At 34.7% G+C, this 26,866-nt stretch overlaps 1 protein-coding gene across 9 annotated transcripts in view; it reads right to left on the reverse strand.

Annotated features, from left to right (window-relative positions):
- The window catches only part of Scaf8 (SR-related CTD associated factor 8), a 194,460-nt gene that overhangs the window by 155,366 nt on the left and 12,228 nt on the right, over positions 1-26,866 (reverse strand). For 7 of the 9 annotated variants that reach the window (XR_004517135.1, XM_033763304.1, XM_033763306.1 and 4 more), the window contains exons 3-5: positions 20,043-20,081; positions 7,583-7,666; positions 5,182-5,226 (exon numbers count right to left, since the gene is read on the reverse strand). Coding sequence is in view for 8 of the 9 variants with exons in the window: in XM_033763304.1 (XP_033619195.1) it covers positions 5,182-5,226; positions 7,583-7,666; positions 20,043-20,081 (168 nt within the window). In the remaining variant the exon portion in view is untranslated. The remainder of the gene's footprint in view (positions 1-5,181; positions 5,227-7,582; positions 7,667-20,042; positions 20,082-26,866) is intronic. The other 2 variants (XM_010628882.2, XM_010628886.3) reach the window with 1 other exon arrangement.

The following is a 26,866-nucleotide window of genomic DNA, read 5'->3' on the forward strand; positions in this document are numbered from 1 at the left end:
AAAAAAAAAAAAAAAAAATCAACCATGTAAATATAATGTGTATAAAACTAAGAGACCAAGTTTCTACACAACCAAAAACTTTCATTATGGTAATGCCTAGGTGTTTAGCATCATGCTTTCATAATTTTTCACTGCATAGATGTTTGTTACGTAAAAACGATGATAAATGATATTCTAGGTTCTCACCAATTTAACAAGGCAGTACAGGAAGGGGAATAAAGGACAGGGTTGGGGAGGGGAAGTAGAGAATAGGAATTAAAGAAAAAGAATGGAAAGGATCCAATAGAAGCAAATTGGTGATGGGCAGAAAGACTGAAGGGAAAGGAGGGGAATGGGAAAAAAAAGAACTAAGATATATTATGTACAGGTACAAATTCCCTATAATATGATCATTATGTCAAACATATATCAATAAAATTATTTTTTCTAAATTAAAAGGTTAATCATAAAAAACATTGATTTCTTAAATAAAAAAATAATAGCTAAAGTTTCTCTTTGCCTTTGGGGTACAATGGGTTTTAAGGGCCTAGTTATATGAACATTTTGCTCATATACTGGATTATACAGAAAAAAAGGCTTTAGTGAATGTTGATAGAAATTATAAATTAAAGCAACAGTAGTCCATCTTCAGGCCACGGTAAGAGCCTAGGAAAATAAAATGCTTTGATGACCTTAAGGTATCTAAAGGTAGTCATCAGGCCGGGAGTGGTGGCACATGCCTTGTAATCCCAGCACTCTGGAGGCTGAGGCAAGAGGTTTGCTGTGAGTTCGAGATGAGCCTAGGCTACATAGTGAGTTCCAGATCAGTCTCAACTACATTTTGAGACCCTGTCTCATAAATAAATAGATAGATAGATAGACAGATAGATGGATAGATAAAAAGTAGCCATCATATGTTTTTGACTAAAACAGAGCATCCATTTATGACAAAATAAACAACAGCTCTGAGGGATTATATTCAATCCTATTCTGAATTTTGTAGGCAGATTCATTTGCAATATTCATGCCAAAAGGCAGAATATTTCACATGGATGGACATATTTTAGGAATGGACCTAAGGATTTAGCTTTTGCATGTCAAAATGGCACCTACAGATGGTAGAAAACTCAGCAAATTATGAGGTCTCTTAACTCCAAATAAAATGTAATTTCTTTGTAATTCAAGATAAACTGGTTATTTATGTTAGTGACTATGAGAGCTGATAAATAACAGCTCTAAAATTTAAAAGTTTCTTTTGCATCTCTTGAATGACCAGTGATGTGGAACATTTTTTCATATATTTACTTGCTGCTTTTACTTCTTTGTCTGAGAAATGTCTGTTCATTTCAGATGCCCATTTTTGAATTGGGTCTTTATATTTGGGGGGGCTGATTGTTTTGATTTCTTTATATATTCTAGATAATAGTCCCTTGTCTGAGGAGCAGCTGGTAAAACTGAGATTCCACCTCACCCCACAAAGAATGGCTGCTATCAAGAAATCAAACATTAACAAATGTTGGCAGGGTTATGGGGAGAAAAGAACCCTTCTCCATTGTTGGTGGGAGTGCAGACTGGTGCAACCACTGTGGAAATCAATATGGAGATACCTCAAAGAACTAGGACTAGAGGTTCCATTTGACCCAGCTATCCCTCTGCTGGGTATCTTTCCAAAAGAATTAAAAGAATCATATCAGTGATATATGCACACCCATGTTCACAGCGGCACTGTTTGTAATAGCTCAAACTTGGAAACAGCCCATTTACCCATCAGTTGGAAACTGGAGAAAGAAGATGTGGTTTTTCTATAAAAGGGAGTATTACTCAGCCATAAAGAATGAGAAATTAGATTCATTCATAGGAAAATGGATACATATTGAGGATATACTCCTAAGTGAAATGAATAAGTCACACATGTGTAAATACCAAATAGTTTCTCTGGTGTGAATAAACTGTAATAGTACATAAGATCCTAATGAGATAACTGACATTGTGAAATGGGAAGAAGAAAAGGGCTAAAGGTGTACGGAAAGTGGGAAGTGTAGGGGAAAGGTAATAAGGGAAAAGAAAAAATATGACAAAATGAAAAAAATGGAAATAAAGTATAAAAATGGGGAGGGGAGGAGGGGGTGAAAGGAAGGCGGGGACAAGGGGAAAAATGAGAACGAAGACCTGTCATGTAAAGGTACAAGATCCCAATAATGAATGTAACTGTACTGTATACCTAAAATGTACCAATAAACTCAATTAATAAAAAAAAAGTTTTTGAATTATCTGTATATGGAATACCACCCGGAAATAAAAGGGAAGTAACTACTTGATATATGTCATTACTTGGCCAGATCTGAAAGGAATTATGCTGAGCACTGTTCAGCTCCAAAAGCTACACCCTTCATGATTCCATTTATGTAACATTACTGAAATGCAAACTTAGAGATAAAGAAGAGATTAGTAACTGCTACGTGTTAGGGATGAGGGGAAGTGAGTTTGGAGTGACTAAGTAAAAGGAAAGTACAAGAGAGCCAAGTGGCGTAGAAACTGTTCTGTATCTTGACTATGGTAGTGGTTGTATGAATCCACTGATGTTATTAGATTGCATGGAATTAAATACAAAAACAGAAATGAGTGCACTGAAAACTACTAAAGTTGAATAAGGCTGACTTGTCAATTAAGTGACTGTATAAATGTTGATAGAAATATTGTACTAGTAGTCATAGAATAGGCAACTATATCTTTGCCAAAATGCTTGGGACAATGTCTGGGACACTGGATATTTTTGAATTTTCTCAGATTTTAAATTAAATATACATAATAAGATAGTTAAGGGATGGAACCAATTCTAAACAGGAAATTCATTTATGTTTCTTATGCACCTTATATTCATGGCCTAAAGTAATTTTCTACAGTAGTTTTAGTATGCCTGCACTCTGACAGCAAACTATCATGAGGTTATGTGTAGAATTTTCAATCTGTTGCATATTTCTGTTTGTAATGTTTAGGATTTTGAAGCATTTAAAATTTTTGGATTAGGTTAGGCACACTTAACACATACATCCCTGCAGACCTGGAAGTACACACAAGTTTCCCATTGAGCAGTTTGTACCACTGGTGATACAAAACACTTTTAATCACTCATCAAATTATTAACTCATTTTTAAAATTATTAAATCACTCTTATGAAACTATTAAAAACTATGAATAGACCAAATCTAGTTAGTTGCTTGAATCTTAATAATTACTGCCTAAATACAAATATTAATATTTTTCAGACCTATTTAAATATCAGTAAAATAATCAAATTTCATTAAATTAAAAGATTTATAATCATGAACAGATACCTATAATTTCTCTAAACTTTAACATGGAGATCTTACAAGTACAAGTAAACTTGCCAGTGTATATAATATGTATGCACAACTCCTGTACTACAAAATTAGCTGAACAAATTTTTTATATCATTTTAATGTTTTCCATAAGGTATTATAATACAATGACACATGGTCTGCTAAATCAATTACTTTTCTTTGCATTACTGTAATGAAAGAACCCCTTAGATGGAGTAGAAGCTGCCCAATGGGACAGTCATGCATGTACCACCAGGAGTTCAAGCCAGCAGGAATGACTGAATTCAAATCAGAGCCACATGGCAGTGAGATATGAATTACAGCCCCTTGGTGAACATGTTAATCTGTCCAAGACGCAATCATCAGGAAACTGAGTGAAGGGTGTAGGGAATCTCTCTATAGCTAGTCTTAATTTATTCAATTATATATGAATCTATAATTACTGTACTTTAAAACTGAATGTTTAACTGAAAATATACATACACAATTTAACATTATACAGGTCTCTGATTTAAACATGTTGGGAAAAGCAATTAAATAATTCCTGATACACAGACTTGCTTCTTTGAAATGACTATACAATTATCTCAGAATAGAATAATGTGTACTCCAGGACTCCCCAATATTCTGAAATCTTTCTCAAATTACCTTCACCCCAAATCAAATTAATACATAAACTCATATCTATTCTGTAAATCCCTATTATTCAAACTGGGATTTCTGAAGGAACATCAAAGGCATCTCTTATGAACTGTTAGAAATGCAAAATCTCAGACCCCTCCCCACACTCGGTGAATTAGAATGTGCACTATAACAACATCCCTATACAATTTCTATACATAATAAAGCTTAAGTGACACTGCAGTAGACAGAAGAAACTTAAAAACAAAACAAAATTTAAAAATTTCATGGCTTTAGACTGACAAATCTTTTCAATTACTAACTTTTCATAGTTTGATTTACCTAAACAGACAGTATACCTGTTATTTTACTTATGTCTTGACATCAAGTTATCCAAACTACTTAATACCAAAATAGATTTAATACTTTAGATATTGACAAAAGATAAAAAAAAAAACTGAATCAAATACTGTTAACTGAGTTATCCAAAGCTACCTAGTTTAGTGAGACACAGTAATCTCATTAGACTCCTTTCTCCTACTTATTTTTATAACATACTACAACCTTGCTGAATATTTAATACCACATATGTACCTCTGATTCTCAAACCAGCTCTGCGTTTATATATGGTATATGAACATAGGCAGAATATAAGTACCAATCAGGAAAGTTCCTACAGTATCATCTTATAAAGATAAGTATTACATGTTCCTACCACAAACTGGCATCAACAGTGCTAATCACAAACAAGAATGCAAAGAATTATAATCCAGTCACTTCACTCTGGATACAGAAATATTACTAAATGTATGTAACACAGCTGTCTTCAAATTTTACCTCCTCTGCTTACCCTGAAAAATGGAACTGCAGGTCTACACATTAAGATGTAATATACTAATAGATAAGACCAAATGAAATAGAAGAAAATAGCTGGTAAACAAACATTTTATACATATCTCATATAAATAGCTATTTCCTAAACATGCAACTTAAAATGACAAGTGAGAAAGGCTATACAAAGTATCATATTTGTAATTCCAAATTTAACAAAAAACACCTATTTGAAATCTGCTTTTGGAATTATTGAAAAGTTACTTACTTTTTTTTATTAATTAGAAAATAACTGGAATAATTTTAAGTCTGATAAAACAATATAACTTTAGGTATTTGATTTAAAGAGCACAGGAGTTAATATACAATTTAGTACATTTAGCCTATATATTAGATAGTACATACTTACTTTTTGAATGAACTTCTCAACACTCTGTACCACATGTTTATAGAACTAAAAGAGAAGAAAAAAGTATAATTTTAAAATCAGTTTGAGATTAGAATTTCCTACAATTTTACAAGTTAAACTGCAAGTTAACTACAAGTTAAACATAGCTCCAAAGATCCATCAAGACAATTAAATTTAATCAAATTTTTCACATATTTCATAGATATTCATAGTACTCACATTTATAAGCAACCTGTGATATCCAATTATATAAGTTCTCTTACATAGCTATATGTTCAGTATATCCTAAGTGTATTATTTCAACATAGACACTTAGAATTCTCAAAGTTTTTATGAAAAAATACGTTGACAACTGTTGTACTGACAGTAAAATACTTGTGATATGCACACATATCACAAGGATAGTACTAGAAAAAACTAACTCTACCAGCAAATAGCATAAGTAAATGTATGCACAGTGTTGTTTTTTATTTCATCATCTCCTGCTTGTCTTAGAAAACGAACTGAAGATATTTTATACACACACACATAACGTAGAAAAGTACAATGAAAAGTGGGGATATGGATTAAAAATCAGAAATGATCCGCTATCAGTCACAATAAAACTTAAAGATTTAAGTTTCTTAGAACGTAATACTTAAAATATAAACCTCAAAATAAGTAACTTTCTAGAATTTGTTTAATAAATATTAATACCTCAATGATATTCTCTGGTTGGCACAGTCCTGTTTAAAGAACGTGAACTGTACTTCTAATGAATTATGCTTTATCAAGGAAACTGTCTTAGAAGAACTAAAAGATACACAGAACTAAAAAGTAACAGGAAATGGGAGATGGTTTGCAAACTGGATAGGAATTAAAGAGGAAGGGGGAGTGGGAGAAAAAGAGGGGAAGTAAAAAGAAGTTGTGTTATGTACATGAAAACAACTCCCCACAATGAATGTAATCGTTATGAACTGTAAATGTATATTAAATTTTTTAATTAAAAATTTAAAAGATTCAGTAAGTTATGTATAAACTGTATTATATATTAGATGACAGTATTCCATCAAAGTACAATTTCTTATATGTGATCAACATAATGTGGTTTCTTGGGAAAATGTTCTTATGAGATTTAAATTTGAGTGTATATGGATTAAGTGCTATTATGAATGAAGTCTGAAACTTACCAATAATCAGCCAAAAAAATGAAGAGTATGCACGTCTACGAATGTGTAGAAATAAAGCAAGTGTGGCAAAAAGTTAATAAATGGTGAATCTAAGGGAACAATACGTAATGCTCATCATAATATTTTGCACCTGAATTTTTAAAATTAAAAGCAGTAATAATAAATCAAAATAGTACAGGGTTACCATAAAAATTAAATTACTCTTGACTGACAAACTTAAAATTCATATTCTAAAAAATTAACTTCTTACACCCTTTTGACACCTGAAACCAGAAAATCTTAGCATCTATACTTCATTGAGCCTTTTTAATTAAAAAGGTATTATGCTCAAGTTATATAAAATGCATTAACTACTAATTTTCATAGAATACAGATGGTAATATATGTTTGCATATTCTCAGGATCATGAAAGATCAGATCATAATGGAGAACAGTGTAAAGTACAAAAGGCTAAACTTGCTCTATATGGAGCCTATCATATACCATGAAAAAACCTGCTGTCTTAATAGTCATGTATTAATATTAAAAATAAAAACTCATTCATTCCTATTTTTAAGAGCTTTATTAAAGCAAGAAGTGCTAGTTCTGGGAACAAGAACTTAGGAAGGTGTGTATGGTTGAGCTTCAAAGATCTTTTAGCCAAAATACTTTATGCAAATGTTGTGTGTATATGTATTTCTTCTGAAGAGCCAACCTTTTCCTGAGATTTTTCAAACCTGTGGATGAGTCAAAACAGGTTCAAAGACTAACATATAAGAGCAATCAATGGTTACATGTTTGGGTCTCTACAAATAGTTCAAGCGTTTTATGTATATTAAGGCCCAATCACCTTCCATAATAGCCCATTTTCAAATCTATATAGAATCAGTAAGTTAAAAAACATAACGTATCAATTTTTATTTCAAATTTTATCAAATTGTATTTAAAATTCTGTAAAGTCAGTGTGACAAATGATAGTGTTAAACATATTCTCCATGGTGTGGATGTAACTAATATATCACCTGCCTAAGAAAGGTTAAGGAAAATTGTATATTTCAAAGTTTATGAAAGAATACTTATCAAAATGTTAAATATTTATTTGGTTTGCAAGTGGTAGGTTTTTCTTTTTCCACACTGAAGATGTATTAATACTGTAAAGCAGGAGTAATTATATAAGCTATAAAAAGTATTCTCCCTTCAAAATATTACAGTAGTATTTTCTTTTGAAATTAGGAGTAAAATTCATTACTTACCTTAATAGCTTTGATGGCTGCCTTGGTAATCTGGGTCATTTTCGCTTTAGAAATCGGTGGCTTATAGTCATTCAGGGAATATAACTGATGAAAAAAAGAACAAAATATAAATATAGCCAAACCGATTATCTCTAAGCAATTACGTGAAATTACCAACATTTCCATTTTTTATATTCTCAATAAAGTCAAAGGGCTGCTTTTCTTTTTTCTTTTCTTTTTTTTGAGACAAGGTCTCACCATGTAGTTGAGACTGCCCTGGAACTCAGTATGTAGCCCAGGCTGGTCTCAAACTCTCAGCAATCCTCCTGCCTCAGCCTCCCGAGTGCAGGGATTACAGGCTTGCGCCACCACGCCCGGCTGCTTTTCTTTTAAAAACCTCAACATCATTAGCCACGGGAAAATGCATCAAAATTACAATGAGTTATCATTTTACACTCACTTGCTTATCATCAACAAGAGAATAACAAGTGTTAGTAGGGACGGAGAAAAATTGGAATTCTTATACACTGCTGATAGGAATGTAAAATTTTTCAACTTTTTAAAAGTTTGGCAGTTTATTAAAAACAAAAAACATGAGTATTATATGACCTAGCCAATTCCAATCAGAAGTATATAACCAAAAGAGCTGAAAACATATATTCACATTTAAAAACTTGTAACCAATGGTCACTACAGCATTACTCATTTGAATTTGTTTAAATTTCATTTAATTACAAAACAGAAACAACCCAAATGTTGATCAACTGAAGAAAACATAAACAAAATACATATATCTTTCGTTATAAAAAGGAACAGTATACTGATACATACAACTCTAATGAACCTTGGAAACATGCTACAAAAAAAAATATGAGGAATTACACTAACAGTGTTTCTTTTTGAGGTGAAGAAACTATTCTAAAGTTAGTTATTGTGGTTCCACAACTTCCTGAATATACTATAAACTGCTCAACTATATACTTCCAACTCGTTGCTTTAGTGGCATATGAATTATACCTCAACAAAACTGTTTTAAAATTTAAGGGCAAGGTGGCACATACCTGTAATCCCAACACCCAGGAGGCTGAAGAATAAGGATCGCCTTGAACTAGAGGCCACCCTAGGCTACATAATTAGTTCAAGGCCAGCCTGAACTACACAAGGAGACCCTCTCTCAAAAACACAAAGAATAAAATAAAAGAATCTAACGTTTAACAACCCTTTCTCTAAGAAATGTTTCTTTTGAAATTTCCCGTAGGAGCAAAGAATAATAATGGTGCTCAGAGAGGAAACAGTTACAGATGGAGAATTACGCTCCAGGCAAATAACTTAAATGAATACTGATTAAAATTTAGATTTACTCAGTGATGCTAAGATTTGTAACAACAATGGTGTAAGATATTTAAACTCTGGAAAATAAGTTTGATCATTAAAACACTGCATAAATACCGAACAAACTTTGCTCTTCGTATTTACTCCTCTTATCTACGGAACCTACTCAGTTTTCCCTTATGCGTTCAAATTACCTAATTTTTCACTTAGAGAACACCTAATGGATGTGGCACATTTCCCTCACCTGATTCATAGCCATCTTTCCAAAAACTAATCGAATCAGGTGAATGATATTCAAATCTACTCCCATGACCCCTTCAAATGGTGAATGATTTCTTGGATAAACCTGTAAAGTAACTTTTACATTTAAGACCCTTCCTGGTCCTATTCCTGTCTCCATTTCCAGCTTTGTCTCCCATCATGCTCACAGCTCCCTCCACGCTCCTGGAGCAATCATGTTTTGTTTTTTTTTCAGTTCCCCACCACAGGGTCCTTAAAATGTGGCTTGTTCCCTCTACTTAGAGAACAGTTTCCACCACGCTCTCCCTATCAGCTAATGTGTACCTGTCTTTCTTCTAATGAAGAAAGACTTTCTTGTTATGAAGCCAGATTTAAAAAGCACACAAATTCCTTTAATGCTATTTAAGACGTTAACTGTATACTAAATGTTGTACAAGCTGCAATCAATCCTAGTAAGAAATATAAACATGCTTCCTCTTTCATTTCCTAGAGACACCCATCTGTTCAAGATTTTGACTATGATTAGGTCCCACTGGATACAGTCAAAAAACTTTTAATCTAAGTTCTTCAGTTCAGATCTTTAACTCTTAAATGTAAGATCTCTGTCAAACTCACCTAGAATTGTAACAGACTAGTGGCCTCTCTTCCTGTCTTAGAAAAATCTACCTGTATGCCAGTCTACTCAGGCACATAAAAGCAACAACACATTTGGCTTACAGCAAGCCACAAAAAGCAAAGGCTAATTTCCCAGAATTTCTTAGAGGACCCCAAGTGAGATCCATCCACCCTGCTGTCTTCTATAGAGAATGAGCCCTAAGGACAGAAACCCTGTCTTTTTTGTTTATATATTTTTTTCCTTTTTTTCAAAATGTATCCTCAGTGCTTGGTAGAGATCAGATTATTTAAGAATGAATTAAATATATATATAAGACACAGCAACGTATCACTTTTGACTTTGAATTCCAACTATGTTAATTTATTAAAAGCTGCTAAACCTCTAAGCTTTGGTTTTCTATTTACAAGCCAGAAAGAATATTCATTTCATAGAAATTAAAAAAAAAAAAAAAAAGCTTTTAGAACACAATAAAGTCACCCATTATTAAAATCTTTTCCTTTGGTAGGCATTCTTCACTTAAATAAATAATAGTAAAGGCTCAGGCAAACATTATTCACTTACTCACTTAAAAGAAAATTTTATACTAAGGTTATGAAGAAGGAGCAGGTTGTTTTACTTTTTCCATTTTGTGAGGTAAAAGCCTCAATTTCAATTAAGTACTAGTCCATATTCTCACATACCAAACTATTGCCCGCTTTTTTAAAGAGTGGGATGGGAGAATTATGACTTCAAGAACATTTTCAGCAGTCTGAAAAGTCAGCTCTCATTGGAGCCCCGCCTCTAAAAAACACACCTGGCATAAAAATTTCAAGTTCTACTGAGAAAAAATACTAGTACTGTACATTTCAAAGCCACATAATAAATATGCTTCCAACTAATCATGTCTCTAGATCTTCTAAAATTCCACTTCTTTATTATATCTGATCAGGTAACTGACAAATCATTTCATCTACTCCTTAACCAACTGCCTTTATTGAAATTTAATATAAAGGTTGATTCTAAAACTTTTACTAATCCATTAAAAAATAAATTTACTCCCAAAGTACCTTACTCAATAATTCACAAAATATATCCTCCTTGAATTCAGAAACAGGACAGTGATTCTGATAGTTTTAGCATGCTTATTTAACACCAAAGATGGGTGATTTAACATGTTTCCCCCTTCTTGTCTTGTGCTCTACAGATCTTTCTGATCTTTAATCATCTGGACACATATCTCAAATGTCTACTGATACTAATTTGTCTGCTATATTTAACTAGTCTTATGGTATACAAGAATAAATTTTCTGTGTTTAATTTTCCAATGTTTATTAATTCAAAGTTATTTTTGATTGACCTGTAATACAAATGTACTTAACACTTACTGAACTGATATGAACCTAGCATGATTTCAAAGACAGTTTGTCATCATCTGGTTTCCCTTCTAATCTTTTCTGTGTTCTACATAGTCTACTGTTGCTTAATCCTAAGCATCACACTCAATCCTGTAGGACATCCATCAAAGACCATTTGTTGAGAATTTTACAAATGTCACTGCAGTGTTCAATTCTTTAACAAAAGAATATAGTGATGGAATGCTGCCAGCCAATTAGAGACTCTTAAAAGATTCTATGTACAATTCAATCTTTTAGATCTATATGTACAATTCAACCTACTTTTAGATCTATAAGATGACTGCCTAATACACAGCTACACAGCAACCATTTAATAATCTTCACTATCCAACTACTATAATACTGCTTTGCTATCAGAATTACCAGCTTCATTCAAATTTCTATTCTAATATCAAATAATGTCAACCAGCCAAAAACCAATGTGAATGTAATTCTCTCTATGGTCTTAAAATTTGAATCAGAACAGAAAATATTGTCATAGTTTTACACTGGAAAGCGCAAGAGAAGGATCATCTAGGACCTTTCTTTTCCTTTGCTTATCTCTAGGCTTAGTTACAGGTACCCAGTTTCTGCTGCATGAGTTTTAATCCCACTTCTGTACTTCTTGAGGTCTGGCTCCCTGATGTTTTCCAAGTGGGTGCTGATTCCAGTTAGTATGCTCCACTACCTTCCTCCTCAGTAAGGACTACTGTAGCTTTTCTCTGGGATTGGGCCTAGATCAAGTTGACAGGTCCAAAGAGAATTGTCAGTGAATACGGGACCCACTATGTGCCTCCTTTTGGAAAATGAATTGAAATCAGCCAGCACACCAAGTACAACTTGGCCTGTAGCAAGACCAAGATGAAAAGATGGGCTGCAGGGATCTGGCAGGTTGATTCCTGCATGAAAGCACTGACTAGTGGTGCCTGGATTTAACACTACCACCACTTCTGCACAGATCAGTCACAGTCAATCTGCTATTAAAAGACTAAAAAAATTGAAAGGCCAATAAAAGCTCTACTATTTGAGACTGTCCTAGCCTATAATAAATGGGTTAATGTATGTTAAAAAAAAAAAAAAAGCAATACTGTAGTTTTTCTAGGCTCCTTGGAACTTCCTGCACTCCTGTTCAGATGGAATTTTCCTTTCTAAGCCTAAACCTATTCCCCTAGCATACCATGTTCCAATGTTATCTAATCTCAGGTGACAAAACCCTTCATCACATAAACTATAACCCTCTAACCTCAGTGAATGGAAGAAAGTCCTATTCCTGACCAGGCCCTTCATTTGGCCATTAAGGCAAATTCTCCACAGAAAAATACTAAATAAGAGATTCTACTCTACATTCATTTTCTGTCCCCTTATAGACTGAAGAGTCCTGTTTAAATCTGTAAATTTTTATTTATTTATTTATTTATTTTTGTAATTTGTACCCAGGGCCCTTTGCACTAAGGTACATCCCAGCCCTTCCCTCATTTTTTGGGGACTGGGTCTTGCTAAGTCATTAAACTGCCGAAGCTGGGCTCAAACTGGCAGTTCTCTTGCCTCAGCCATCCAGAGTGCAGAGATTACAAGCATGTGCACATTTATTAGCAGTGTTGAGGATCGAACTTGGTCTTATCCATGCTAGGCCAGCATTCAACCACTGAGCTAAACCTCCACCCCTAATCTTAAAATTTTTTAAATTTCTATACTATAACTTCGTAGGTATCACAACAAATGCTTTTAATCTGAAAATATCTTCAACTCAAAAATAAATTTCTAATGACTTTAAGATTTTAGAATTTTTAGCTGTTAGTGACTATTCCATCAAAAAACCACCAAAGTCTTTTAAAAGCCAGTATTTATCAATAGTCTAGGGGTGAGCAAACTTTTTCAACAATGGGTGAGATAGCAAAGATCTTAAGCTTTGTTATGATTTGGATGTGGTTTGTCCCTTGCAGTTTCATGTACTACAAGACTGGTCTCCAGTATGTGGTAGGGACTTGAAATTTTTGACCCAGAGCTGGGGATTTATCTCAGGGGCACTGCACCTGCCTCACAAATGCAAGGTCCCAAGTTCAATCCCCAGTACCAAAAAAAAAAAAAAAAAAAAAAAGGATTTGACCCAGTGAGGTCACTGGAGACGCTACACTCAGAAAAAAATAAGGTGCAGTATTTCATACAACATCTTGGTAGTCTTCTGAAAAAGGCTGTTAAGAAAACCTGAGCCTAAAAATAACCAAGATAGATTACCTAAAGGTAAAAAATTTCCAATGATGAATGTTATTATACTGCATACCTAAAATGTATAGATAAAAATAACATTTAAAAAAGAAGATGAAAAAAGAAAACCTGAGCCTGGCCCTACTCAGCTTTCTGGCTTCATGTCTCATCATGTGATTACTTGCTCCTACAAATGCTCCTAAAACTGCCATTCAAGCCAAGCAAATCCTCATCAGAACTAAGATCATGCAGGGCCAAGCATGGTGGCACATGCCTGTAATCCTAGCACTCTGCAGACTGAGGCAGGAGGAGCACTGCAAGTTTGAGGCCAGCCTGGGATACAGAGTGTGACAATGTCTCAAAAAACAACAAAAAATCTAAGCCCATGCAGGCAACATATTCTTGAACTTCCAAAATTACAGCTTAATAAATATCTTTTCTTCACACACAGCCTGCCTCAAGTAGTTTGCTATAAAGACAAAATGCTACAGAGGGCCATATTATTTCTATTAACAAGCCCTAAGATCTGTTCTTTGTAGCAGAACAGTAACAGATAACTTGTATAAGAATGGGCAAGTGTGTTTCAACCAAACTTATTAATGAAAGCAAACCAGCCACTGAATTTGAGTAACATTCTCCATCCTACAGATATATGTTTTTTGTTTTTGATAAAACAATGTACTCTCACATTCTGGAGGGTATTTTCATATCCTGCCTACATATTGAGTCCCCTCAGCCCAAATTTAACAACATGATGTTATTTCATATTTACTATTTCAAGCAAAAGTTGAAAAAATTTCAACACCTTTCTTAATTTGAGCAATACTAAGTGAATCTCAGTAGGCCCTTGGAAGAACCCAACAAAGAGCTGGTGGTGGGTTATATTCCAGAGAAATATCAACATCTTGCTCATGTGTAGGTTACTCTATGCCTTTGAGGTTGTTGGCTCTTTGACAAAAGGAATTAAGAGGAGTGTGAATCTAAAATAACTAAAGGATAATCCAGTACCGTGGGACCTCGAGTCACGAATGGCCTGACATACGAACAACTTAAGTTAATCAGGTTAATAGAAGATTCATCTGCCTCTTGTTATCTATAGCATATACCCAAGTAAACATCCAGATCTCAGCTGTACTGACTTACAACCAACTTGAGTTATAACCAGCCCTCGGGAACTAATCAAGTTTGTAAGTCAAGGGTCCACTATACATATATTTCTCTACATGATTCTTTAAGGCCTTGAGCACAGATCAGGATTCCTTACCTCCAAAGTAATCAACAATTTCATTCCTACAAACACATTTCGACACATTCAATTCAAGATACCAAGCTAACCAGACAATTTGCTTTTCTTCTTCCTATTAGGATAACAGTAAAGGTCTTTTAAAGAAAATAAGGGGGTTATAAAAACTCTCAATATCAAGTACAAGGGGAGAAGGATCAGCAAGTAAAAGATGTCATAAACTTCCATAAAAATGGAAATGTGATAAAAGGATTGGTAAATGATAAAACAGAAGAAAATGAACAGCCATAGCACACAAAAAAAAGAAGATACCATATAGTCAAAGAGGGAAATAATGTGTCATGCAAAATTCCAGAGTTTTACCACTCAAAACCAAGGTATTAAAGAGGTGAGGAGCAGCAGAAGGAAACTAATGCTTGTCTACTATTTCAGCAAGTTAGTAAATAATGTCTAAGGTTCACGTAACAGCTGTATAAAAATTTCAGTGAGAGTTGGGGATTTAGCTCAGTGGTACCACCACCTGCCTCAAAAGCACAAGGTTCTGAGTTCAGTCCCTGATACAAAAAAAATAAATAAATTTTTAAAAATGTAGTGATATGAAAACAACCACTGGAAGAATTAAAGTGTTTAGAATTACAACACTGAGGGGGATGAAGAGCAGGTTTAGAAGCACAGTTTTCAATAAAATCTCTTTTGTACTTCAAAACATTACATGCCTTTTACTTGGAAAAATACAGTACTTACAGTTTAGTGTCAGTTTCCTTTTAGCTTCATTTGCCAATGTTGGCCCTCCATGGTTCATTTCTTCTCCCCAAGTTCTTATATTGAAACTCCAACCCCCAAAGTGACTATGTTTAGAGATGGAGCCTCATTACAGATAATTAAGGTTAAATGAGGTCATAAGGACAGACAGCCCTGGTCCAACATGATCAGTATCCTTTTAAGAAAAGATAACTGGCAGAATGTATCGACCCCACTGTTGTACACCCTCACCCTTTTCCCTCTGTGTAAGGACAAACTGAAAAGGTGGCTGTTTGTAAGACAGGAAAAGTGTCTTCCCAGGAGCCCAATAGTCAATTCCTAAATATCGGGGTGCATGCCAGAAGAACATTTTTGAGAAAACAAATTTTGCCAGATGTGATGACTCATGCCTGTAATTCCAGCATTCAGGAGGCTGAGACAAGAGGACTGCCAAGAGTTCAAGGCCATCCTGCACTATATAGTGAGATCCTGTCTCAAACAAAACCAAACAGGCAGGAAGGGAAGGGGGGGGGGTCTTAAAAATAAATATAAATAACACCAGAATTACATTTTTTTAAAAAGCACTAATAAGAAGAGCTAAAAATCCTCCCAGGTCAGAATTAATTTTTTTAAAGGTGTTAACAAAAGGGACTACAGATGTAGTTCAGTAGTATACCATGTGCTTACTAGGTACAATCTCTAGCACTGTTTTAAAGTGCTAACAAAAATTTTATAACACATACAGATGTTTATATGATTTATGACTAATTATCCTTTCCTAGGATAATTATATTATCCCATTTGCATTTTAACATGGGTGACATTTTATATTATTATTATTATTTATATTATTAAGCAGAATATGCTATTTTCAAGTGTAACAAATGTGTAAGAACATAAATTTTGAGTAGTATTTAAAAGAAAACTATTTTAGTATCTAGATTAACTTAAAATGACATTATAATTTAAAACTCGTAATCAACTCTGCTCCACTCAAATAAAAATATTATTTAAAGAACTATGTTTAAGCCACAAAAATGTATTCGTATAGGTCCCTAGTAATACATACATTTACACATCCTTTCCAAATCCTGGGAACACAGGTGGTCTATAGCATAAGCCAAGATGGATGGAGTAAGTCAACTACAAGTTGCCCTCAGGTGACAACTGAAAACCCCACAATAAACACAAAAGACAAGTACTGTACCTGAGGATGTAAAAACAACAGGCAAAGTGGAGATAAATGTCAAACCTAAACACCAACCAGTGAAAGCATAGGAGAGGGCTGAGTAGGGGGAGGTAAATTTCATAGCGCTACCACATTCTCCTCAGCTTTGCTCTCAGAGGTAAAAGAATCACAGTTTACTGCAGCCAACGTGAGTCAAAAACAAGAGTATTCCTCTATATTTAGTCAATCAACAAGGTAAAAGGACTCCTCTATGTTGCTAGGAACTAGAAAGTTCCTCTTCTCCTGTTTCTCTCCTGGCCCGTCAATGGTTTGAAGGCAGTCCCTGTGGCCACACTAGTAACTAAAACCCCCAAAAGAAGTCCAGAGGAGCAAAGAAATGTGGCCACCATCACCCAAAGAAATGGGGATTTCTATTTTCTTCTCTCACACCACTTCACTTTGAATGCTCAGCCCAGAGAAAAAACTGATTTTCTGGCCAGGGAAAAAAGAAAAAAGAGAGCCCTGTGATCTAGAGTATATGAGAATCCAGAAGAGAAGATGCCCTAATATTGTGTGTGAACTAACTTAGGTCCTGAGCTCATCCTGGAATTTTCTGCATGCAGTAGACAAACACTACTAAGGCTGTATGAACTAAAATTCATGTCAACCATTATCCAATTCCTAGAGTAACTCATGAAGTGAAACACATTCTGGACATAACTAAAGGGCAAAACAAATGCTTTCAAAATTGAATATAGCCTGAAACCACAACAAAAAGGTAAGAGACAACCTGCATTTTGATATCAACCAAGTCCTTTCCCTAACAAAAACCAACACTCTCCAGAGGATTTAAGTAAAGTCTGATAACACATTGAAAGTGTCCAGTGTGCAAATAAAACTTACTCAACATTCATTCCAACACACAAACACACTCTCTCTTTCTCTCCCTCCCTCCCCACCTCAGGAAAATTAGTTCAGAGGATAAAGCAAAAGACTTAAAAAAGATCAATCCCAAAATAACAACAATCCTGGATTTAAAGACCTTAAGAAAGTATTAACTGTGCCCCATAAGGTAAATGAAAACACTCCTAAAATAAATGCCAAAAGACACTTTCACCTCCCCACAAAAAAAAGAAAAAAAAAGAGAAAAAAGAATCAAATGGACAATTTAAAACTGAGAAATACAGACTCTGAAAGGAGGTAGTATGGAGAAAAAGCCACATAATATTTACTAGTGACTTACTGTAGTGAAAGACTATCATTATTATTTATGCAACATTATATATAATAATTTTTTAAAATATAAGCTACATGAAGAGAAAAAATGCAGTAAGGTATAAGATACAGTGATGCACACATTATTAATGGAGGAATAACAAATGTCTATTATGTTAAGTCAGAAGTATGCAATAATTAGAACATTATAAATATAAGAATTAGGCTAGGCATGGTGGTGCACGCCTGTAATCCCAGCACTCAGCAGGGTGAGCCAGGAGGTTCTCCATGAGTTTGAGGCCAGACCAGGCTGTGAGTTAAAGGCTAGTCTGAACTACAAAGCAAGATGGGGTAGGGGGAGCAATGGCAGGAAGACAGCAGGGAGCTGAGCACCAGGGAGCTCATCTCTGCTGAATTTTCGCTTGGGAGCGTATTAGTACATGCCTATAGTCCCAGTCCTTGGGAGGCCAAAGCAAAAAGATCACTGTGAATTAAAGGCCAGCCTGGGCTATACAGTGAAACCCTGTCTCAAAACAAACAAACACACACACACACACACACACACACACACACACACACACCATGTAATTTATTAAGCACAGATAATTTTTAAAATTTTTAAAAAGAGCCCCACCACACTTTTTTCCTATTTCATGTATTCTTTCCATCTAGATGATTTTCAAACCATAATTTAGCCAACCCAATATATAAAAACTTTTCCAGCATAACCCTCATCCAGTTAAAATATAAAAGAACAGAACAAAAAGAAAATAATAAAGTGTACTTTCCGGTCCTGGGTGACACTTTTCCTACTATATTTACATATGTAACTACTGCATCATGGTACAAATGATTTATTGTAGATTGTGGCTAAAAAATGCATACCTGTATTTTTTTCTGAAAGACAGTATACACGTATAGAAAGTAATGTTAAAATTAATTACAAGGAAAACAAAATATTCTCTGAATAATACTGCCTGCCAAAGGGTAAGTTTACAGTGTAATCTTTTTTTTTTAAAGGAGATTAGCAAATATTCAGCTATGCCCAAGACATATTGGTACCAAACTGAGGTTTCTCTCTCTGTTGTTATCACAAGGAGAGAAAAATGGAACCATTTTCATACATAAAATCAATTTAGTCACCAATGGTGTATGTATGCATGATAAGTATGCGCACAGATTTCTCGCCTTTCCCCCTCCACCCAACCACTTAGGAAAATTCTGACTTTATGCATTATAAATCTCTAATAAACAGTAGCCAATAAAGTATTTTTTCATATCCTCCACAACTATACACTTGGTTTTCATAGGTTTTAAAGGTAATGAAATAACCAAATATAAACTAGAAAAATTACCCAGCTTTCTCATAATTAAATTTACTTGAATGCTGATCAAATTTACTTGTATATATGCAACATCAAAACCATGGATAACAATACAAATTTCTTTCCCCAGAAATTCCACTTTTTAAAGCTCTTTAATCTTGTCTTTATAACCCTATGCTACCAATCATGTATATAAAGTTCAATATAGCAGGATATCTCACTCTGAAAAAAATGCCCAATATAATCTGTAGTATTGTATAATAAAATAATCATCTTTTATATATAATTTTTAAGTTTGAGTTAATTAGTAACAGTTTTATCATTAAGGTAAAATCAACTAAAACCAATTTAAAAAATAAGGGTGATAAAGAATGAGAAACTAGAGTCATTCATAAGAAAATGGATGCATATTGAGGCCATACTCTTAAGTGAAATAAATAAGACACACGTGTAAATACTGAATAGTTTCACTGGTGCGAAAAACTAAAAGTGTAAATAAGATCCAAATTGTATAATTGACAATGTGGAATAGGAAAAGGGCTAAAGGTGTAGTGGGAAGGGTAGGGGAAAGGAAATAAGGGAAAAGAAAAATATGAGAAAAAATTGGAAACAAAGTCTCTGTAAATAGGGAAGGGTGGAAGGGGTGAAGGGAGGGCAAGGGTGTGGAGAAAAAATGAGAACCAAGATCTGTCATGTAAATGTACAAGATCCCAATGATAAATGTAACTGAAATGTACACTTAAAAAGTTCCAATAAACTCAATCAGAAAAAAAAAGTTAGGGTGTACAAAACAAAGTTCAACTGATTAGTAAATTTAAAGTTTAATGATAACTTAGGTGGAATCAAGCCAACACTCACAGACTAGCTAATGAAGACAGGCACAATATTAAGCCCTTTAGAAAACGAAACACACACACAAACACATACACACACAGACTCTCTCTGCAAAGAGCTAACCATCTTCTTGAGGTTTAAGGAGTCTTATACACACTTCTATTATTGTAGATTGAGTAAATGACTTACCATTATTTGCTGACAATTCACTGATAATTCCAAAGGTGTCTAAAATGTAATCACAGGTAATTTCAGACACTTATTTGAGTGTGCATATTAAACTCAAACATTAGTAACTGAACACCTTTTGTTATTCTCTCACACCCCACTATTCATCTAATTTAAAAATTTGAGGTTCCAGGAGGACCCAGATGTTGCCTCATGAAAACAGGAGCAAATGACATAAATTCAGTGCCAAAGTAAAAGCACTACTGAAGAAAGGAGGTTATCTAGACTATAAATAAAATATGCATCCAGTTAGAAATAAGATTTAATGAAGAAGCTGGGCATGGTGGCACCTATCTGTAATCTCAGCACTTTGGGATGTTGAGACAGATGGATCTCAAGTTCAGGCCCACCTGGGCAACTTAGCAAAACCCTGTATCAAAATAAAAAAGGGCTGAGGATGTATAGCTCCCCAGTTCAATTCCCAATACTGTTTAAAAAAAAAAAAAAAAGAGTAAGTAGAAGAAAGAAGGAAGAAGGGAGAGAAAGGAAGAGGAAAGAGGTGGGGGGAGAAGGGAGGAAGAGGAGAAGAGGAAGAAGAAAAAAATGATTTAATTAAGTAAATGAAAGTGAAAAGGGCTAACTGGGAAAAAGCATTCATGTTACAGCTACAATTCTACTTCCACACTGATTTATATTTATAACACACTCGTCAAAAACTTTTAAAGTGATTACAAAAAAGGATGGGAGAAGTATCCCAAAGGGAATACATTAGAACACTGTTCTTTTCCTACTTGAAAATCACTTGTGTTTCAAAAGCGACACCAGGACTGGAATATATAGTAAACATTCCTATTTCATAGCATCATGTACATGCAATGTATATAAGCCTATTTATACCAACTACAACATTAATGGTCTTATACTGTCTTATAAAAAGTTTTAACTGGGCATGGTGGCACACTCCTATCATCCACAAAGGAGGCTGAGGACAGAAGGATCACTGTGAGTTTGAGGCCAGCCTGCACTACACAGTGAAACCCTGTCTCAAAAAAACAAACAAACAAAAAAAAAAACAAAATTTTAAATCCAAGCTCAAAACCCTATATGTAAACTACAGAAAGAATATAGTAAATTAAAAAAACAATTAAAATGTCTTAAAGGAAAAGTAATGTGTACATTAGCAAAAGTACTAATACTGAGAATTTAAAGGATGGGAAGGATACTTCATTTTTTAAATAAATCACTGTATTTCATGACTGGTGAGGTATGGATTAAAGAGAAGCATCTAGAAATACCAAGTTTTTGAGTCTGGACAATTGGGAACGTTTTTAGTACTGACATAAACAGACATTTAAAAGTAAGTCATCTGTGAAAGAAAGGTAAGTTTAGATTTGGCATGACAGCAATGTTAATAAATTCAAGAATATACACAAAAAAATACTTAAAAGAAGCCAGGCAAGGTGGCATACACCTATAATCCCAGCACTTGAGAAGCTGAGTTCAAGGTCAGCCTAGGCTACAGAATGAGTTCAAGGTCAGCCTGAACTACACAGTGAAACCCTGTCAAAGTACATAGAAGATATGGGGCTGAATCCTAGTACAGAAAATAAAAACTGCAAGTTATTCCTAAAGAGATACTAGTTAAAAGGATAAGGAATAAATACTGAAAACCAAGTATCAGAAGAAGAATAAGTAAAACAAGAGCCTACTTACTAGTAAGGCTATAGAGTAAAATCATTTCAGAAATGAAAACAACCAATACAAAGACTTTAAAAAGACAAGCAGCTGCATGACAAACAAGAAAGATAGTACCTATTACTTTTCAGATCTAAGGGACTGTCAATTATTAAACACTATCATCCTGTTCTCATTTACACACATATGAACTTCAAGTAAGTGACAAATTCAAACTGTTAAAGAACCAAGTCAAGTCATAGAACCATGTCTCTAATCCAGTTTTTCTGGCCACCTAGATGTTCACAGATGTGATCTAATGTGCATAAACAAAGACATCCACTAGCTAGCAACCATGTAAACATACACAGCTACACTAAGCAACCTAATACTGTGAGACTATGGAGACATATTATCCAATAGCCTCAATTTAGTAACAAAGTAGACCTTAAACAAAAGATGAAAGAAAACACTTAAGAGTCTATGGATCAAATAATGACCAGATAAATCCTACTTAAACATGAATTTTATGCAATCCTCACTAAGGCTTAAGGGCTTCAAATTCTGACAAGGACGATCCCTTTCTCTAAAAGCATTAATTAATATTAAAATAGACCAACTCCACCCTTCCCCCAAAAGTTAAAATTCATGCTGTTTTGGACTTGGAGTATTACAGAAGTAATACAGCAATTAAGTGCTCACTGTGAAAAACTGAAACTATTAGAAGCTCTCAATTCACTGGACCTCATACACCTATTGCTCACTTTAGAAATAACCATTGTGAAAAGGCTAATCATAACATTCCAGAATCTTCCATATGTATCTATATATGAATACTCTGAATATATTTACCTGTATATAAATATGAAAGACATTTTATACATCTTAGTGAAAAATTATTAGTTTAAAATTGGTTTTCTTAAAAGCTTGTAGCAAAACAATGAAACTGCCTCAAAAAAACAAAACCAAACAAATGCAAACCCCCTAAATAAGAAATTCTTGTTAATTATGGCTAATATTATCAGTCCAACATACTTTAGAGACTGTATTTTGTTATTATCTTGTTCGACTATTTCTCTCTTGAAAATAGGCAGAATATAATCTAGCACATACTTTTGAACTCATAATTTCTATAATTTTTATCCACTATTAAAGTATGCTATAATATGAAGATATTTTTCACTTCAATAACCATTATCCATAACACTACATATTCCCAAGTTGCAGCTATTTTTTAAACTCAACATTCCTACAGAATCATTTTTGATAGAAAACTAAAAACACTAAAACTAGTATGCCTTAATAAGTTTTTAAGTATTCAAATAAACTGAATATTCAAATCAACTCTATGAGAGGTAGTCACAGTGTTGTTATCTAAACTTTTTAACAAGTAAACTGAAGCTAAGAAAAAACTGAGACTTATTCACAGGATTAATATTTAAGAGGTCCTAAAAGACATCTTGTCTAATCCCACTTTATAAATGATGAAACCACCATCCTCTTCCTTGTGGCTAGTTAACTGTCACATCTTTCTTTGACAGTAACCTTATGAATTTAATAGGCTTTTCATGCTTTAAAACAAAGTTCTCCAATCCCTAGAGCAAGATCTGTTAGCAACTAGGCCACAACACAGAAGGTGATAAGCAAGCAAGTCAAGCTTCATTTGTACTTATAGCTGTCCCCGCTAGCTTGCATTAGCACCTGAGGTCTAATTCTGTCAGATCAGCAGCTGTACTAGAGTCTCATAAGAATGCAAACCTACTGTGAATTGTGTACATGATGGATCAAGGATCCAGGCTGAGTGCTTCTTACAAAAATCTAATGCCAGATGAACTGAGGTGGAGCTGAGGCAGGGATGTTAGTGCTGAAGAGCAGCTGCATCTTCTGATTAATATTAGCAAGGAGATTTGACTGCACAGATACCATAAGTCAATTGCTCACAGACTCTTATCAAAACCCTGTCAATAAGGCTGGGGATTGACTGGATAAAGAAGATGTGGTTTTTCTATAAAAGGGAATACTACTTAGCCATAAAGAATGAGAAAGTAGATTCATTCATAGGTAAATGGGTACATTTTGAGGATATACTCCTAAGTGAAATAAGTAAGTCACACATATGCAAATACCGAATAGTTTCTCTGGTGTGAAAAACTAAAATAGTACTCAAGATCCTAACAGGACAATTAGCAACATGAAATAGGAAGAAAAGGACCAAAGGTATAAGGACAGTGAGAAGGATAGGGAAAGGGGAATAAGGGAAAAGGAAAAAAATATGAGAAAATATAAAAAATGGAATTAAAGTGTTTGAAGGTGGGGAGAGGAGGAGGGGGTGAAGGGAGGGTGGGGACAAAGGGAAAAAAGAGAACCAAGACCTGGCATGTAGAGGTTCAAGATCCCAGTAACGAATGCAACTGTACTGTCTACCTAGAATGTACCAATAAATTCAATTTAAAAAAAAATAGGGCTTGGGATTTAACTTGGTGCTGCACCTGCCTGGCAAGCTCAAGGTCCTGAGTTCGACTTGGTGGGGGGGTGAGGGTCAAAAACCTATCAATGATGAATGACAAGTGACAACTAAGCTGAATCTAGAGTCAGGCTTTACAGTGCCAAGTGAGTTGATGTACTTCATTTGTACAGCTGAATCTGGTGGCAGGCTTTAAGTCAGAACTTGACATATTTTAGTCTATGCATGGCCTGCCAACATTTCATTTATCACTTGCATCTATACCTCATTCCCTCACTGCCTATTTGTCTTGGTCATAGTTTTGGAAATCCTACAACTTTAGCCAAAATGATTTAAAAAAATAAATAAATATCACCAGAAAGCTTCTTTGAAAAAAAGGGAGAAAGAACCAATGATGATATCTGTATAAGACTCTAAGACCACCAACAAAAAGAAACCTGCACTTAAAAGAAAATACTAAGAAGGCCAGGGATGTAGCTCAGTGGCACATGCCTGCCTTGCAAGAGCAAAGTCCTGAGTTCAATGCAAGAAAGGAAGAAAAATGAGAGAAAGAAAAAGGAAGGAAGGGAGGGAGGGAAGGGGACGGCGGCTGGTTGGCCGGGCACAAGCGAGCATACTACTTAAATTATGTGACGTGATTCACGTTCTCCTAGCCAGCTGTGTAAAATATGTGGCAACCACTATCCAGGGTTGTCATGAAATCTTCAAAACTGCTTTGCTACTTGGAGACCAAGTATAGTACCCTGCATTAAAAGACAAGTCTTTGGAAACTTCCAAAAGAAAAATACATGTATGCAATGAACAGAAGCAATTACTGAAGTCTACCATTTCACCAAGTGTGTCTGCACTGAGAATATCATTCTTAGTGGCTAATCATGTTGCTAAAGCTAAGACACTCTTTATAAGCTAAGGTAAAAGACCTTATCTTGCCTGCTGCTAAGGACATCTTAGAAAAAGCAGCAGTTTAAAAGGTGGTATGTGTTATTTTGGCAAGCATCATAACTAGATGGATTGTTGAAACAGTGGAGGATACTGTGGCACAACTGTGAGAGGATTAATGAATAACCATGTCACAAACACTAGGTTGACAAGTCTATGATATTAACAAGGCAACAATGCTTGTTTTTGTGCAATGTTTTTCAGGAGGATGTACATGGGGATATGGTATAGTATGTACACTTTTGTTGCCAACCAACACCACAACTGCAGGACTATTCAAGTTTTTAAATGATGACATAGCAAGAAAACCAAATTGGTCATTTTATATTGTATATATATGGACACACTGGATGCCATGATTGGATGGCATTCTGGTTTTACTACTTGGGTCAGAAATCACTTGTGAATGTGAGTCTATGCACTGTGTCACTCATAAGTGCTGGCTAGCTAAAAAATGTTACTTGAGCAACATTTTTGCAAGATGTGGTTAAAATTACCAGCCACAGTAAAGTATATGGCCTTAATTCATGCCTGTGCCACTCTGAAGAGATGGACACATAATACACACCTTCATCCATACACAGAAGTGAGATGGTTTCCAAAAGATAGATCACTGGCCAGTTTTTCAGTTACAAGAACTGCTCCAGTGATATCGGCTCAATGATATCTGTCACTTCAGGTGAGAATGACAACTATGTTTTAGTTGGCAAATAAAGTAGCTGCATTCAAAGCCAAGCTGAAATTATGGGAACAACAAGTAAACATTGGGATTTTTGACATGTTTTAAACATTAGCAGAGAAAAGAGACTAAAACAGGGCTCTCTTTCTCCCAGATAGGGGATGAACATTTATCTCAGCTTTCACAAATTTGAGCAATACTTCCCAATCACAAAAACATCCTGACTGGGAAGTAATGGAGCCACAACTCCTCCTGGTAAATAAGCCAAGTGACTCAACTTTCTCTATACTAGAAGAGGATCAACTGATTGAGATTACAAATGATGGTGACCTCAAAGTGTGTTTGAGATAACCTTATATCTCCCTACAGTGGGGAACAGAATCAAGGTGGAATATCCTAAGGTAGCCATAAAAGCACTAAAAAGCTTGCTTCCATTTCCAACATCCTATCTTTGTGAAACTGAGTCTTCGACAGTGACAATAACCAAAACAAGGCAATGGAGTAGATATAAGACAGTTTGGGTGTCACCATCTCCCAGTATCCCCAGATGGGACCATCTAGTTGTAAGAAAGCAAGCTCAAGGCTCTTACTAATTCTGCATTATGATGACATATATTTCATTATACATTATAATGTAATAATAACGGAAGTAAAGTGCACAATAAACAATGTGCATGAATCAACCTGAAACCACCCCTTATTCCCATTTATGGAAAAACTGTCTTCCACCAAACTGTCCCTGTTGCCAAAAAGGTTGGGGACTGCTGCTTTTAAACACTGACAGCATTCTAAACAGTACAGTGGTATCTTGGTACTCATCATTAATTGGTTCCAAGAGATGTGACAAGTACCAAAATCAATGAGTATCAAATATTTTGGCTGGAAGGACAGTGAGTCACACAAGGCAATGAACACTGACAGGTACTAAAGTGCTTATCAAGTACCAAGAAAATGATGAGTACTGAGACAAAATTTCCACGTCAAAACACATCAAGTACCAAATGTGCATTAAGGTATGGCTGTAGTTTTCAAAAATCTCAAGCAAGTACTGTAGATACAAAGAGGTAACCATTAGTAAAAAGTAAAAGC

Source organism: Fukomys damarensis, unplaced genomic scaffold, assembly GCF_012274545.1.
Source record: "Fukomys damarensis isolate Sample0158 unplaced genomic scaffold, DMR_v1.0_HiC HiC_scaffold_14, whole genome shotgun sequence".
In the NCBI taxonomy this organism is placed as follows: domain Eukaryota; kingdom Metazoa; phylum Chordata; class Mammalia; order Rodentia; family Bathyergidae; genus Fukomys; species Fukomys damarensis.